Genomic DNA, 16086 nt, shown 5'->3' with positions numbered 1-16086 from the left:
TACTAAGGCTTACCTATATGTATGTTACTGACTACACATATTGCCATTTCTGTGAATTGCTTGTTATATTTTCCACTTATTTTTCTCTGTGATTTTCTTCTTGATTAGTAAAAACCCTTAATATATTCTCTATTAAAATCCATTATATGCATTACCTTTCCTGCTTAAGGGCTTGTGTTTTTTTATCATGATAAAAAAAATTTTTGGTGGTACTAGGGACTGAACTCAGGACCTTGTGCATGCAAGGCATGCACTGTACCATTGAGCTACATCCCAGCCCTGTCTGTGGTAATTTTTAATGTATAGAAGTTGTTGGTATTAATACTCTCAAATGTATCAGTCTTTTGCTTGTTGATTATACTCTCTTTTCAGCTGCTTCAGTGTGGTATAATTACCAAATAAATAGCACATATTTACAAAGTGTTTACTGAGTTTTTACATATTAGTCATATGTATATACTACTGAAACCATCACCACAATCAATATAATGAACATCATACCCCCTAAAGTTTCCTCCTTGCTATTTTTTTTTTTTTTCCATCTTTTTGAGACAAGGTCTTGGTATACAGTTCAATCTGGCCTTGAGCTCACTTTGTAATCCAGGCTAGTCTCGGACTCCCAGTGATCCTCCTGCCTCTGCTTCTCAGTGCTGGGATTATAGGCATGCACCACCATGCCCAGCTGTCATTCCTGTTTGTAATTCTTAGTTTCTTCTTTTCCTTGACTCAAAGTCTTAGGAAGCCACTGATCTGCTTTCCCTTGCCATATCCTAACTGATTTCTGGTCTACTTTTTCTGTCAGTTATTGAGAGAAGTGCACTGACTTCTAACTGATAGGATTATTTCCAAAAGATGAAAAATATTTCCAAAAGATGACAAGTATAAAACAAAAAGCGGCCTTTATTCTGAGAACACCGAGAGAGATATCCGCCCCCCCCCCGCCTCCCCCCCCCCCGCGGCCAGGCCCCGCCCCCCCAACGCTGGCCAGTGATCTCTCCGGTGGACACGTGGGGGGGGGGCTATGTAAATAGCCTTGGTTTGGGGTGGAACCTAAGAAAGGCATTAGGGATGCACAGGTAGCCCATTGGTCCTAGGTTTGGCACCATATGTAAATTTCCAGGGGCGGGAAGATGGCATCACAGGTAAATTCCTAGGGGCGGGGGAGATAGGGGCTTCCTGCTTCTGGTTGAGGCTTTTCTGGCTACAGAGTCCTGTCTGGGCCAAAACCCTTTCACTAACTTCAGTCGTGAATTTGTGTATTCATCCTTTCAGTTGTGTCAATCTTCCTGCTTCATGTATTTTGAAACTTTATTATTAGGTGCACACTTCTTTAAGATTGTTATGTTGTTTGGTGAATGGAAATTTCTGTTTACATAATTGACTCACTTAATTCTTCTTAATATTTTTTTGCTCTGAAATCTTCATACCCTAATGTTTATATAGATGTTTCATATTTCTTTTGGTTAATTTTTTCGTTATCTTTTTCCACTTACATTTAAATCTGTATTATTATATTTATTATTATTTATTATTATTATATTTATTATTATATTTAAATCTGTATTATTATATTTAAAATAGGTTTTTTGTGGACATGTAATTGAATCCTTTTATCCAGTATGATAGCCTTTATTTTTTAATTAATGTTCATATTATTTATATTTAACATAATTATTGATATGTTTACATCTAGGTCTACTCACCCCGTTTCGTCTTCTGTTTGGATTATTTGATATTTTTGGTGTATTTTTTATTGATTTTTTTGGTGGGGGTTTCAACATACTTCTCTGAATATATTGATTTTATTGATTGCTGTAAGAATTGTATATAATTTATATTTATATTTTATCATTTCAAGTGGATATAGATATCACCTTTGAACTCCCTCCACACTTCATATTTTGGTGATGTTTGCATTGCATCCATATGACTTGAAAACCCTACCAGATATTGTTTATAGAACAAACAGGAGGAGAAGGCAGTATATTTTATATATAGATACAGATACTAGCCATTTCTCTTGTTCTTTCATTATTCCTTAAGTGCCAAGTTTCCTTTGCTCTTATTTCCTCTCTAAAGAATAAAATGTCCTAGAGCAGGACTCTGAGTGATTAATTCTCTAAATTTTCCTCATTTTAGAATGTTTTATTTTCATTCTTCAAGTATATTTTTACTGAAATAAAGAATTCTGAGTTGAGGTTCTTTTCATTAAGCATTTCAAACTGGATACTCCAAAATTTTATTGTTGGCAACCTTCTTCCCTCTACCAATTTGACTTTTTTCTTTTGTATTTCTAATTTAGTTTATCCTGTTGTTCTGGGTCTGCGGCAAATCATAAATCTATAATGAAGTTCCTGAGGCAAATGATACAATGAAAAGAAATGGAATCCAAGAAAGAACTTTTAAGATTAATATTTTAGGGGTAGGAACACTAATGATGAATTCAATCAGAAGTGGGCAAGAATAAATGAAAATGATTAGAAGAAAGTAGAAATACAGATACGTGATTTTAGACAAATTATTTATCTCCAAATTTTAATTTTTTCATTTGTAAAGTTGAGATGATAATAACAACTAATATGGTCATGAAAATTGCAAAATATTTATATCAGCTATTACAGGGCCTACAACAAATGCTTAATAAATAGTAATTTATTAGAGTGATTAGGGCTGGGGATGTAGCTCAGTGGTAGAGTGCTTGCCTAGCATGCACAAGGCTCTGAGTTCAATCCCAGTATCACAAAAAATAAATAAATAAAATAGTAATTTATTATAGTGATTATTAGGACAAGATAAAACCAAGTGACTATACTATTTCATCTGGACTAGAATTATACTTTCTCTTGCCAGTTTATGTTAGCTTAAGTTGCTGAAAAACAACATTTTAATAAATGTATAGGGTAAATTCAAGTGCTAAACTGGAACATGAATCTAAATTTTTGAGAGGTAGCTCACTTTCCTTTTACTGAAATTCTATACTTTATAGATCTTGAAGTAAAACATTTGATCAGTTTGCTGTTTTGTCCTTAGGCAAAATGATCTGCATAAAATCAGTTCCTAACATCTTTGAAACAAGTTCTCCTTTTAAATGTTTATGCTGATACTTAAAGTGAGATTGATGGTGGGTTTTTTGTTTGTTTGGTTGGTTTTTGTTTTTTGTTTTTTGTCTTCTTGAGACAGGTGGCCTCTAAACTCAACAGTTCTCCTACCTCAGCCTCCCCAGTGCTGAATTACAGGTGTGTAACACCACGCCTAAGACTGTTGTTTTAAGAATGTCTGTACTTTTCACTTATTTTAGATGGGATTTGAGGTAACTGCCATAATTTAAAAATTGTTAGACTTACTCAGAAAATAATTATTCAACTATTCCCAGCCTCAGCTTCCTCATTAACAAAAAGAGGAAGATAGTATTTACTATATACTATTACTATTAAATGGCTTTTCTTTAGAGAAAAGCCTAAGGGTCATAAGAAGCATCTAAGCAAAAACAATATAGTGTCCATTGTTTCTAAGCTGGAGGAAAGATTTTGGGTATAAGAAATGAAAGGTGAACTATGTCACTGGAAGGCAGCTGAGTTTTCAAACTATACATACTGATTTTTATTTTATGCTCTATATTCTCCCCTAATGTGAATAATTAGGGGTGATAGAGTAGTAGGAAGCTTATATTACACCATCCTTCCATGTTCTCAAACTCTAACCATAAACAACTGATCTAAACTGAGTCTGGTAACAGACAGCTGTAATCTTAGTACTCAGGAGCTGAGGCAGGAGGATTGCAAATTCCAAGCCAGCCTAGGCAATTTAGTGAGACTCTGTCTCAAAATTTAAAAAGAACTGGAGATGTAGCTCAGTGGTTGAATACTTGCCTAACATGTGCAAGGCTCTGGTTTGGGTCTCCAGTGTAGTCCCAGCAAAAAAATAAAAAAGAAAAGAAAAAGAAAAAGAAAAAATACAAAACAAAACAAAATTGATCTAATTCAATTATCCTTTTCATTTGGCAGGTCAAGAAGTAAAAATTTTAAGGTGAAATAATTTCTTCAAACTTAAAATTAGTAAACTCTTGGCTCACTGTATGTCAGTGTTTGCTTATAAATAAGAATTCTCCGTAAGAGCCAACTTGTCCTTACATAGCTCCCTATGATTTTAAAACGCACATGGTAGAACATTTCCTAAACTATAACAAAGAGTATAAAAGGGGAAGCATAAAACTCATCTTTTCATCCCCCCAGACCATTTCACAGAAACAATGACCTAAACTTTAAACTTGACATTTCTATTTCTTCTAGGTACTGTATTAACCATATAATTTAAAATCTGTGCCATTTACAGCTGGACACAGTGGTGTAAACCTGTAATCCCAGCATTGAGGGAGGCTGAGGCAGTAGAATTTGAGACTCTTCTGGGGAGCTCAGTGAAATCCTATCTCAAAATGAATAATCAAATGGGATGGGGAGGTGTCTCAGTGGTAAAGCATCTCAGTTGAACCCCCAGTATGTACTGCCAATAAATAAGTAAATAAAGTCTGTGCTATTTAGTATTATAGCTTCTAGCTATTTATACTTAAAATGTGACATTTTGCTGATTTTTTTTTTTTTTTTTGTCTTTTTCTTTTTTATCGGTACCGACTGCCTGCTTGCAAGGCAGGCACTTACGCCACTGAGCTAAATCCCCAGGCCCCTTAAAATGTGACATTTTGAAAACTTACTACAAAAAATATATAGCATCTAATTTATATTTTCTCTTGATTACTACTTGATATGAAGCTATTTTAGATATATTCAGTAATATAAAATACTAAAATTAATTTGTTTCTTAAGAGACGTTATGGTAGCCAGTGTTGATTTCCTATTGTCTTATTTTGAAATCCTGTGTTGCTTGTATTGCTGTGTTCTAATCTGCTTTGTTTTGTTCCATTCTCTTTAAAATAAAAATAAATAAAATTAATGTTTCTTTTCTTTTTAAAGGTAACTCTTAGAATCTTAGTTGTATATGACTTATATTTGTTGTTCATCTTTGTTTCTGTTGGGCAGTGCTGCTTGTTAGCGTATACAACGTATCACCTATCATAGATGAATCAAGTTTCACTCATGAGACATCTGAGTCTAGGCTAATGCTTATTCCTTTTTAAGAATGTAGAAAGTTATTATTTCCTTGAAATTTTTGGGAATTTCTTCTCCTTGGTATTCCTAAATTTCCTGAGCATACTCTTAATGTAGGTAGGTTTGTGTTCATCCTGTTTAGAACACTTGGTAAGGCCTTTGAGTTTGTCTCTAGTTCTGAGAGCTTTTGTTAATATTTTTTGGATTGTTTCTTCCCTATTTGTGAATAGGTAAAGGTATTGAAGGTATTAAAACCTTTTGAATTCTCTTTGTTTTCTATCATTTTCTCTTACGTTTCTAATTTTCCATCTTGATGTCTTTTTGTCAGTAGTCTGGAAGGTTACCTTATCCCATCTTTTGATTATATGGTGAAAAATAGAGAAGAATAAGTAATGTATTTTAATTAAATATAACGATTTCTTTTGATTGGTATCTTTTCAGAGTTTAAAATTTGAATTGTTTCTAAAATTCCCTTTAGTTTCCTAAATTATATGTTTCATTTTATAGTCAGTGGTTCAGTGCATTCAGGGCAAGATTCTAGAAAATGAAGCACCTTTAAAATACATAGAATGTATAACTAAACACTTAGAAGTGGAGATACAAATAGGTTCTTCTGGGAGCAGATCAAATCTGATTATGGTAACACTGTGGGCCCTATACTTACACTTGAGCTCATATGAATACAGTCAGAACTGAAACAAAGAACCGAGTAATTATGCAAGAAAAGTAATTATATTTGGGAGCTTATTTCTTCACTCTCAAAACTTCCACATCCTCTTGAGTCAAATGTCTGCTACCCTATAATGTTAATTGTTATATCCTTACATATTTCTAACAGAATTGTGACTCTTTAAGACAAGAACTGTATGCTGTTCATTCTTTTGCATATATTTATTGATCAAGTGCTGTTCACATGCTGGAGATAAAATAGTGTACAAGGACAAAAGGTCCCTGCCCTCAAGGGCACTTAATATGTTTACTTGTATCTTTCAAAGAGCTTAGAATTCAAAATGAGGTGTTCCAGAGTAAAGGTAGAATTAGGCAGTGTACCATGGCACACAGCTGTAATCCCAGCTACTTGGAAAGCTGAGGGAGGTGGATCACAAATGTGAGGGTATCCTGGACAAGGTGCAAGAGCCTGTCTCAAACAGATGAATAAAACGGGCTGAGGATGCGGTTCAGTCGTAGAGCACCCTTGGGTGGGGGTATAATAGTAAGATTGGCATTTTGTGCCTTTTGGGTTGGTTGCCACATTTCTTTTGATATTGAACTCTTTAACTTGATATAAAAAATTTACATTCAGATTAAACTAGTATCTTTTCCTTTAACTAAGGTGATTTAATGAGAAAATACCAGCCTGGGGGGTCTAGAGATCTAGTTTGGCTCTATTGTTTAATAGGCTTGCACATAAAACTGTTACCTTTACAGAGTTTCATGTTTTTGAAACATAAAGTAAAAGAGTATTTTCTTTTTAGCACTAATACTTGAAATCTATAAGTGGGGCAAAACATTTCTTTTTGCTGATTTTTTTTTTTTTAAAGATGTGGTCTTGCCGTGTAGTTCAGGCTGGCCTTGAATTCACTATAGAGCCCAGGCTGGCCTTGAATTCATGGCAGTCATCCTGCTTCAGCCTCCCAAGTGCTGATTGCAGGTGTGCACTAGTACGCCTGGCTTGTGTAGATGTTGACATTTAATTTGAATGATTGGAAGCAAAATTGAGCTGTTATTTTTATGTTTCATTTGAGTTACCAGGGACTAAATAAATTTACTTACTTATTTATTTATTTATTTATTTATTTTTTACAGATTTGGGCCTGGATCAGTATATTATAAAACGCTTTGATGGAAAGGTGAGCAAACACACACACACGTATATATCCTGTTGTGTTAAGATTTTCAGGTTCTTCTAGTCTTATGTATGAGAGGTTCCAGAACACTTGTCTCTCTTGTCAAGAAGTCTGCATAGGTTAAGAGATCTGTGCCTTCAAATGATCCTATAGATAGAATCAAGCAGTTTCTTTTATATTTTTTCCATATCAGGTAATTTTGATGAGTTGCCTGCTCTATATTAAGGGCTAATTTAGTTGTTGACTCTTGCATGTTAACTTAATAGTTGTCATAAAGATTAAGTCCCACGGTATTAATTTGCATTTCTTATAAGACATCTGATTTGACCTTCTTTAAACTATATGATAACATATAGCAGCTATCCTACCTCTAAAAGTACAAAGGTTCTTATAATGCTTTTGTGTCGATTATGAAAAATACTCCAAATTTACATATATTTGCATTATACTTAATTTTGATTCTTTCTTACCTTAATAACTCACGTAGTGAATCATTTGTAAGTACAGAAAAGGAAGCTTTCAATTTTATTATCTCAGTCAGTAGTCATATATGGTTTTCCCTTTCAGGCTAAATTCTTAAAATAAAAAAGAAAATGTTACACAGGGTCAGAGAGAAAAGTAAAGGGCCAGTTTTACAGAAGAGGAAGAAGAAAGTACACCAGGCCTGGCTCTACAGAGGATAAAGGGAAAGAAATCAGAAGGAAAATCATGGACTGGCTGGAAAAGGCAGAATCTTTTTTTTTTTTTTTAGACTGCAAACAGCTGTGTTCAATGATCCAAAAACATTGATACAGTCAGCTATTTAACACCCCTAAACACACTTGCTGTTATATCCGTTAGAGCTCTTTTTCTTTTTTTTTTTTTTCCCTCTCTTTTTTACAACAAAATTCACACACTTTGGATTTCATTACTCCTTAGTGCTTATTACTTTTTTTTGGGGGGGGGGGAAGAATACAGTCAAATATGGCAAAACAAAGCTGTCAGTCAATACCAAGGATAGACATAGCACATGATGTAGAACAGAGTACAAGTTTATCAACAATGGTTATCAACGTTGTCCCTTGTTTCCTTAAAAAGAATTGTCTATCTCATTAGATATTATAAAGTTGGACAAAACAGTAGAGAACAAGACCAATAAAACTTAGGCATTGTAAACATTACAGGACTTCCAAAGAAGACAATAGTCAAACCAGAATGGGTATTTTAGTGAATCTTATTGTCTTCAAAGTAGTTGCCTATGTCTTCAAACTTGATACTACCATATAGAATGGAACAGAGTCTAATCAGTCAAAACAAGATCGTGGGAGTACTACAGGACTTCAAAACAAGTTAATAGGAAATCAAAAAGAGTTACTATTTATATATCCTAATTTTTTGAATTTTTTCTTTAATTAAGACAAACATAAGAAATGACTAAATAATTTTTTTAAAACAATAAGGGGGAGATTGAGATAAAACAGGACATAACAATATAACAATAGAGGTCACAGCATGACTGTTTCAACAACCTAGTACTTCACCACCATATAACCTGACTTAATAGTAGTTACCATAGTGTCTTTTTCCTTGAAATATTTGGATAAAACTTCATATACTCTAGCTTCAAATATTTTCAAATCAAGAAGCCCAGAATAAAGCCTTTCTAATTAATGAGTGAAAACTTTATAAGGCTCCAAGGCCACCTAATGGGGAATCATGATTACCACATATTTTTATATATTTGAATCATTACTTACATTAGGGAAACTATTCGGTATTCACACATGCGAGATTGATTTATTTCACTTATGAGTATGGTCTCAAGCTGCGCCCATTTATTGATAAATATCTCAATGTGATCCTTCTTTATAGCTGAATAATACTCCATTGTATAGAAATACCACAACTTTTTTATCCATTCCTCAGTTGATGGGCACTTGGGTTGTTTCCAAGATCTGGCGATTACAAATTGTGCTGCTATAAACATAGGGAAAAGGCAGAATCTTAAGAGGGTTTAAATGGGTGAAGTCTGCCCAGTTAACTGCCTTTAATGGGATGTGCGGGTTGTTACGTTATTACATAAAGCCCCTTAACCTGGTAAGGAAAGCAGATATGTGTTAAAACTCTTTTGCACATTGGAAAGAATGAGTGCCTGCCTTAATATTTGAGAAATCTCAACCAACACATAAAAATTACCTTCCACATGTAGGTGGCACGGGGCCTCAGTGCCTCCATTTGTGTGTATTTACCTTTTAAAGTCATGTGTTCTAAAATAAATAATGATCGGAAGGAAAGGGCATTGAACTAGATGTTAGAAAAACCTCAATTCAAAGTCCTGGCTTCACTGCATGACAGCCACGTCTGCTCTCTGATCCCTTAGTGGTATCTTTGCTTTCTGTAGGATAAAAACCATATCCATTTCATAAGTGATTACAGGCACTGATTTCAGGGTCTGATTTCAAACTTGTTTTTTGGGTTTTCTCTTTTCTTTTCTTTCTTTCTTTCTTTTTTTTTTTTTTTTTAAGTACTGGGAATCAAATTCAAGACATTGTGCTTCCAGGCAGGCACTTCTGCCACTGAGCTGTGTCTCTGGTGTTAGGGTCTGATTTCAGAATCTGTGGCAGGTCAGGACCTTCCCCTGTCTCCATGTTACTTAGAGTGCAGCATAGGCCTAGCACACTGGAGGTCCCCAGTGTGTTTGATGACTTGCCAAAAGTCTCGTGGTCCATTGTATATTCCATGGAGGTATGATTCATTAAGTCAATAAAATGTTATAATGAAGTCAATTTAAAAAATAACTCTTTTTGGTCACTGAAGAAATCCACAGTAGCACGAGAACATTGCTTTCTCTTGTTACATATGTAAACCATGTAAAAAAGTTGAACAACATGTGAGACAAAAATGGTACTATTTCTGTGTTTAGAAAGCAGACTTCCTAGGTTAAAGGTGCAAACATTTATTGTACACTGAAGTATAAAATTCTGAATTGGAGAATGGAAGAAAAGATTTAGTGTGTAATGCTTAAAAGTACAACTTACATGAAAATTAGGAATTTAAAAGTTGACTTTATGATAGCAGAGGAACAGATTCTTAAAAAGAGGAGGTGTAGAATTGAACCAGTAACCCTTAGCCAGCCAGCTTATCCCCTAGCAGTACCTAAACAGTTCAGTTTCCATTCATGTACCTTTTGATATGTGCATTGACTCTCCCAGATTAATTAAAATTTTATACTAATTTCCATAAAATACATTTTAGAAAGAAAGTTTATTTTGGCTCAAACCACAAAATACATACTTGAGGTATTGTTGTAAAGAGATGATTAGGTTTCTGAAATAAGATTTTATGTTGAACTCTCTTCCGGTTTATGTCTTTATGAATAATCTTCTGTTTCACATGAAATTTAAGGAAGTAGTTTCTATTCAAAAATGCTAAATGATGAGGTGTATAAAAACCAGTGTTTGATGAATTTAAAAGTTTTTCCAGAGTTTTTGTTATGTATAAAGTCCTCATTGAATAGTTAGGATGAGGTTCATTACTTACTCAACTGTCTTATTGTTTTTCTTATATTTTAATGACTTTCGTCTCTTGGTTAGAAAATCTTAATTCTTAAATAGCACCTTCTAGAATATGTAAATTTTGCAGTTTCTTGCTGAAAAGCCATGTATGTGCAGTTAATTACAGTAAACTTCATGCATTATTACCAGACTATAGTCAAAAATCTAGACACCCTGGAAGAATTTCCTTCTAGATTTGCTTTAAATGTACAGTGTTCTCCCTCTTCCTCCTCCCCCCACCCCTGATCTCACGTATACATGCAAAATATTTAGACAAAAAATGGTTTACTTCCATCATTAGCCTCCATTACTTAAGCTGCCATTGTTTTAATTTTTAAAATAACATTTAACAAACTATTATTTAACCAGTGTTAGTGTATCTTATTGCCCTCTAATTGAATTATAACGTCTATGCAGTTGAACTGTATTTAACTTTTATGTAATTGAAAGCAGTAACAAATGTAAAGTAAAAATAGTATTTTCCTGGGGTGTTTTTATTTGTTTTTGGATGCCAAGTAGAAAAGAATGGCCAAACTATGTTGACAAATAATTGGGTAACCATTTTTTGTTTTGCTGTCTTTTATCCTATTCTGTTTAATTACCTAGCAAACTGCCTGTAAGAAATAAGTGAAACATTCCTATTTGAGCTGATAGTAAAATTGAGTTAGATTAGGTGGCTTTTGAATTTGGTGGAAATCTTTTCCCAGAGCCCATTACTACCTTATGTTAGTGAATGCTAATTCTTTAGGGACTTTTGTAAAAAGTTATAAACCATATTATTACCAGAAGCTGCATCATCTATTGCATTTCACAACTTCCTGCTAATACAGGTCTTACATAAGAAGTGGTAGCAGCCTATAATAACAGCTATTGAGTAAGCTGAGGCAGAAAGAGCACTAGTTCAAGTCCAGCTTGGGCAATTTAACAAGTCCTAGTCTCAAAGTCAAATGTGAAAACAGAGCTGGAATGAGCTCAGTGTGCTTGCCTAGTATGCCTGAGGCCTCGGCTTCAGTCCAGACTAACTACTCTTCTACCCCCCCCCCCAACTGTGGCAGCTATAGGTGTTGATTTTAAGAATGTGTTTTGTAGGTAAGTGGTATTATTTTTTTTAATATTCAGATAAGTTTAAAAATTTTTTAAACTTTAAAGCTTGAAAGAGTTTAATTTTCTCTTACGAGATATTTGAAAATTATTAATATCTTGTTAACACTATTAAGATGGTAATGCAAAAAAGGGGGAATCAAAAATAGTGAATGCGGGGCTGGGGATTTAGCTCAGCGGCATAAGCACCTGCCTTGCAAGCAGGCGGTCGTGAGTTCAATCCCCGGTACCGATAAAAAGTTAAAAAAAAAAATAGTGAATGGTTATATTTAAAAGATTTTTTACAGTAAATAACACATTGCCATTAACCCCTCTAAAAGTGCAGTACCTCCCCTTAGTTTGAATACTTTTATCCGGTCATTCTTACTACTTTCTAAAGCAATTCTAGAAGTCCTGTTTAGTGTTTTTACAAGGTCTGATCAAACATCCAGCATCCAGCAGAAAGGCAGCCTCATATACTGATTATGGTGTGCCCCACGCACCTTATTCATCCGATCTATCACCATGCAACTTTTGGCTCTTTCCCAAAGTTAGAATGACCATTAGAAGTAAATATTTTGAATTGTTTTGGGACATTGAGGTAGCCGTGAGAACATAACTAAAGATTCACAGAAAAGACTTTCGAAATTGCTTTACAAAGGGCAAGAATGATGGGATAAGCATGTGTGAGGTGAGGGGGACTAATGGCCATGTATCTTTTATTGTAATAAAATTTCTTAAAATTTAAACATACTGTTTTTCAGTGACACCTTATATAGTTTGGCTTTTGTCTTAATGTAAATATATCATGAATTTATAAAACATATGCTATAATATCCATGTATTATGTTGCTAATGTCATTTTATGTACTTTATATTACTTCTTTAAAGAAAACTGTATTTTCTTTAATTTTTTAGCGTCTAGTAATTGGTATTACTAGAGCATTTTCTAAGTATTATTATTAACTAAAATATTTCCAAGTAGAACCTTTATATTATTGTCAAATATTTGTCATTTAATCATTTAGTTATCTTTTATCGTTATAGCTTCTTTCAGTTGGTTATAACCTTCATTTTCCTATTTTCTCTTATTCCTTGTTTTCCTCCGCAAACCAAATATTGAAATTATGTGTTTTCTGTTCCAATACATGCACTACATGACTTTGCCCAAATCAAACACTGCAGTGTTTTCTTTAAGTCACAGTAGAAAACTACATGGTCTAGATAAAATTTTTTCTTAAGCAAAGAGTAACAATTTCTTTTTTTAAAACTTTCTTAACTATTATTTTTATATACATATACATACACATATACATGTTTTTTCTTTCAATAAGAATAACAATTTCTAGAACTTTGATGCAGTTTTTTTTCTCTGTTAAAAACTATAAAGTTCATCCCCCATTTTTAAGTATAATAACCACAAATTTGTTCATTGAAACTAATGGTCCATTTTGATTCCACCATTTATCTTCATGCAGGGGCATGCACATGCACACACATTCTGTTTTCTGTCTTATTTTCTTCCTTGAATCCCCAGGGGCTCATGTATGCTAAGCATGTGCTTTACCACCAAGCTACAAGCCCACCCATGAAAGATCCAATTAAAATACTGACAAATGACCTAAAAAATATCACTCCCTTTGGGGAAAAGTTTCAGTTCTAGGGAGAATATGAGCCCACTTCTTTCTGTGTTGTAGTAATGCTTTGAGTTGTGATTATTTATCTTATCTCAAAAATAAAAGTCTGGTATAAAGCAAAGTTCAGTATTACCCTTTGACATGTATAGTAAGTCACAAGCTATCCTGTCTTTTAAAAGTGAAATGTGCCAGGCATGGTAATGCACACGATAATCCCAACATTTGACAGGCTGAGACAGGAGAATTACAACAAGTTTGAGACCAGCCTAAGTGAGCTACATAGTGAGTTCAAGTCTAGTCCGGGTATATAGCAAGGTGCTGTCTCACCCTCCTCTCCTTCCAAAAAAAAGTGGGGGAGTGTATTGAAGATGAAGGAAATGTAATTTAGCAGATGTATACTGGAAGTCCCATGGGACAAGGTATAATAACTCTCCAAATATTTTTACTGCCTAGATTTTCTTCAATTTAGGTAGGCTAGGCTACAATGTTCTTAAGTAGGTGATTTTATACTATGCCTCCTCCCACTTTTGAGAGACTTTGAGGCCAGTCGTGTCCAAATTCTTAGTGCATTTATTATGTATTCATTTAGATTTCTCTGTTGCTAAATAAGAGTATGTAGATAGAATTTTACTGTTTTTGCTTGTGATACATGTTTTCATTTGCCCTATTAATCTCATTAGTAAGGCATACTACTTATATTCCTTTCATAGTAAGGAAATTTTTGCTTTAAAAAAGCCAACAGAGTCTAAAAAAGTACACAGTATTTCAGATTATTGAAGGCAGAAATGGCCCTGTAAATGTTTCACAGTGGAATGTTATTTTGGGAGTGATGATTTAGTATTTTTAAAAAGCCCAACAGTATACTTACTTGGTTGTCAGAGGTTTGTTTTTCAGTTTACAGTGAAATCTCTAAATGAAAATGCATGACTATGTTCGTTGTAAAAGGGAATTATTACCAATAATAATAATAATTATACAAAAAGATGATAGTAGAAGCTTTCTGGGAATTTATTATGTGCTAGGTGATTTTCTGAGTGTTTACACATGACTACTCCTTTAGACCACACAACCTTCCTGTTAGATAGCTATTTGTATCATTTTATGAATTAAAACCAGGTCCCTGTGGTGCATACCTGTAATCCCATCTGCTCAACAGGCTGAGGCAGGAGGATCATAAGTCTGAGGCCATAATAATGAAAAAATTTGACTTTCAGTATTATAAAGGAATGGTTATTAATGTAGAATCTAGGTCATGTGACAAAATTACAATACTATGTACAATTCAAATTCTGGACTCCTAAAATATTAAATTGTCAGAAGAAATTTGAATAGTAAGATCTCAAGAGTTTTAAACTTGTCATTGTCCATAGTTCAAGTGGAGGACTGACTGGATTAAACATCAAGTTCTTTTAAAAGGGCTATCTTGAAGACAACCTCATTAAAGTTATCTTGATGAGTATTAAAGAAATCACATGTGAAATTCTTTAAATAAAAATCTATTTCATTAAAAAAAATTGAGTCCAGCCTTGGCAACATGGTGTCTAAAAAGACAAACAACAGCCAGATTAAGAGAGGGAGGCACAGAAAGGTTAAGCATCTAACCTACAATCAGAAAACCAGCATGTGATAGAGCCAGGGTTCTAAATTAGTAGTCTGGTTGCAAAGTCCACACTATTAAATATTATCCTTTTATTTATCTAAACTGTCTATATGGCCTATTTATAAATAGAATTTCTCTTATCAAAGTTATATTATTTTTCCTCCTTAATGCTTCTCTACTCAAAATCACCCTTTCATGGTTTTTTTGATAAAAGTTTTCAAAGTTCGTCTTTTTCCACTTGGATAAAGTATAGTTAGAAATCCCTGATAAACACAAAGCCATATACCATTTTCATTTTAAAGAAGGAAAATGAGTTATATAAATTTTAATACCTGAATTTAGAAATCAGAATGTCAGTTTCACTATTGTTCCATTATTTTCTCATATACTGTGAGTTATCAAATAGTATTTTGAAAAGTACCTTTTTTATTAAGGCATTTCTCTTAAAGTGAGCAGTGTCATCTGTATTTGAGAAATCAGATCTTTGCTTATTGTAGTCAGGCTAATAAGGAAAATAGTGTTTCTATTAAGACCTAAGCATATTTACTTTTTAAAATACTGATTAGCTATGTGTTAAACGAAGCATCATTTGAACAGAGATGCTCATTATAGTCTTTAGATGAGCAAATATTTAGAATATAACAGTGTGAACTTGGTAAACTCAGGTGCTGATTCAACAGTGAGGGGAATCTTTTGGAATAAGGGTATTGCTCAGTGGTAAAGCACATACTTAATCAGGAGGAGGGCCCTGTGTTCAGTCAAAGAATTTACCATCTTCTTTTACACCCAAAGTTATTTAAATTATATTCAAAACATTTTTTGTTTTCTTTCTTCTTAGAAATTAGCAACTTTTCCCCCTACAAAATAGTCCTGAAAAATACCATGCTTTGCTATCTGAATATTTCTCAAGCCATTTGTTTTAGCATGCTCAGTAATTGACAGCCATGTGTAAATGATTAGTAGATGTTATAAAGCATGCTGAAAAAATACACTTTTAAAAAATTTTTATTTTAAAAACAGTGAAATGCAATAAAACAAAGCCAATCAAGACAGTGCAGTGAAACTGGTACAGAACATCAGAGCAGGATACTGGGATAACCATAGTGTATCTTGTTACCTTCAAAATAATTGTCCATTCAATCAGGTACAGCAAAATCAAACCAAAAACAGAACACTATAAAAACACTCAAAATAGAATATTGAATAAAGCAAAACAATTAATCATAACAAAGCAAAACAGTAAAAACAATTTTGGACTTCAAAGAGAAGATAGAAGGAAATACCCCA

At 33.6% G+C, this 16086-nt stretch overlaps 1 protein-coding gene across 2 annotated transcripts in view; it reads left to right on the top strand.

Moving 5' to 3' along the window:
• Nucleotides 1-16086, top strand: part of Micu1 (mitochondrial calcium uptake 1) — a 224095-nt gene that overhangs the window by 92603 nt on the left and 115406 nt on the right. For both annotated transcript variants that reach the window (XM_013156817.3, XM_063238651.1), the window contains exon 5: nucleotides 6909-6952. In XM_013156817.3, the coding sequence (XP_013012271.1) occupies nucleotides 6909-6952 (44 nt within the window). The remainder of the gene's footprint in view (nucleotides 1-6908; nucleotides 6953-16086) is intronic.

Source organism: Cavia porcellus, unplaced genomic scaffold (assembly GCF_034190915.1).
Source record: "Cavia porcellus strain 051 isolate PalLab524CR breed Dunkin Hartley unplaced genomic scaffold, mCavPor4.1 scaffold_28, whole genome shotgun sequence".
Taxonomy (NCBI): Eukaryota; Metazoa; Chordata; class Mammalia; order Rodentia; family Caviidae; genus Cavia; species Cavia porcellus.
Note: the sequence above shows the minus strand (reverse complement) of the source record. Positions and strands in the feature narration are given on the sequence as shown.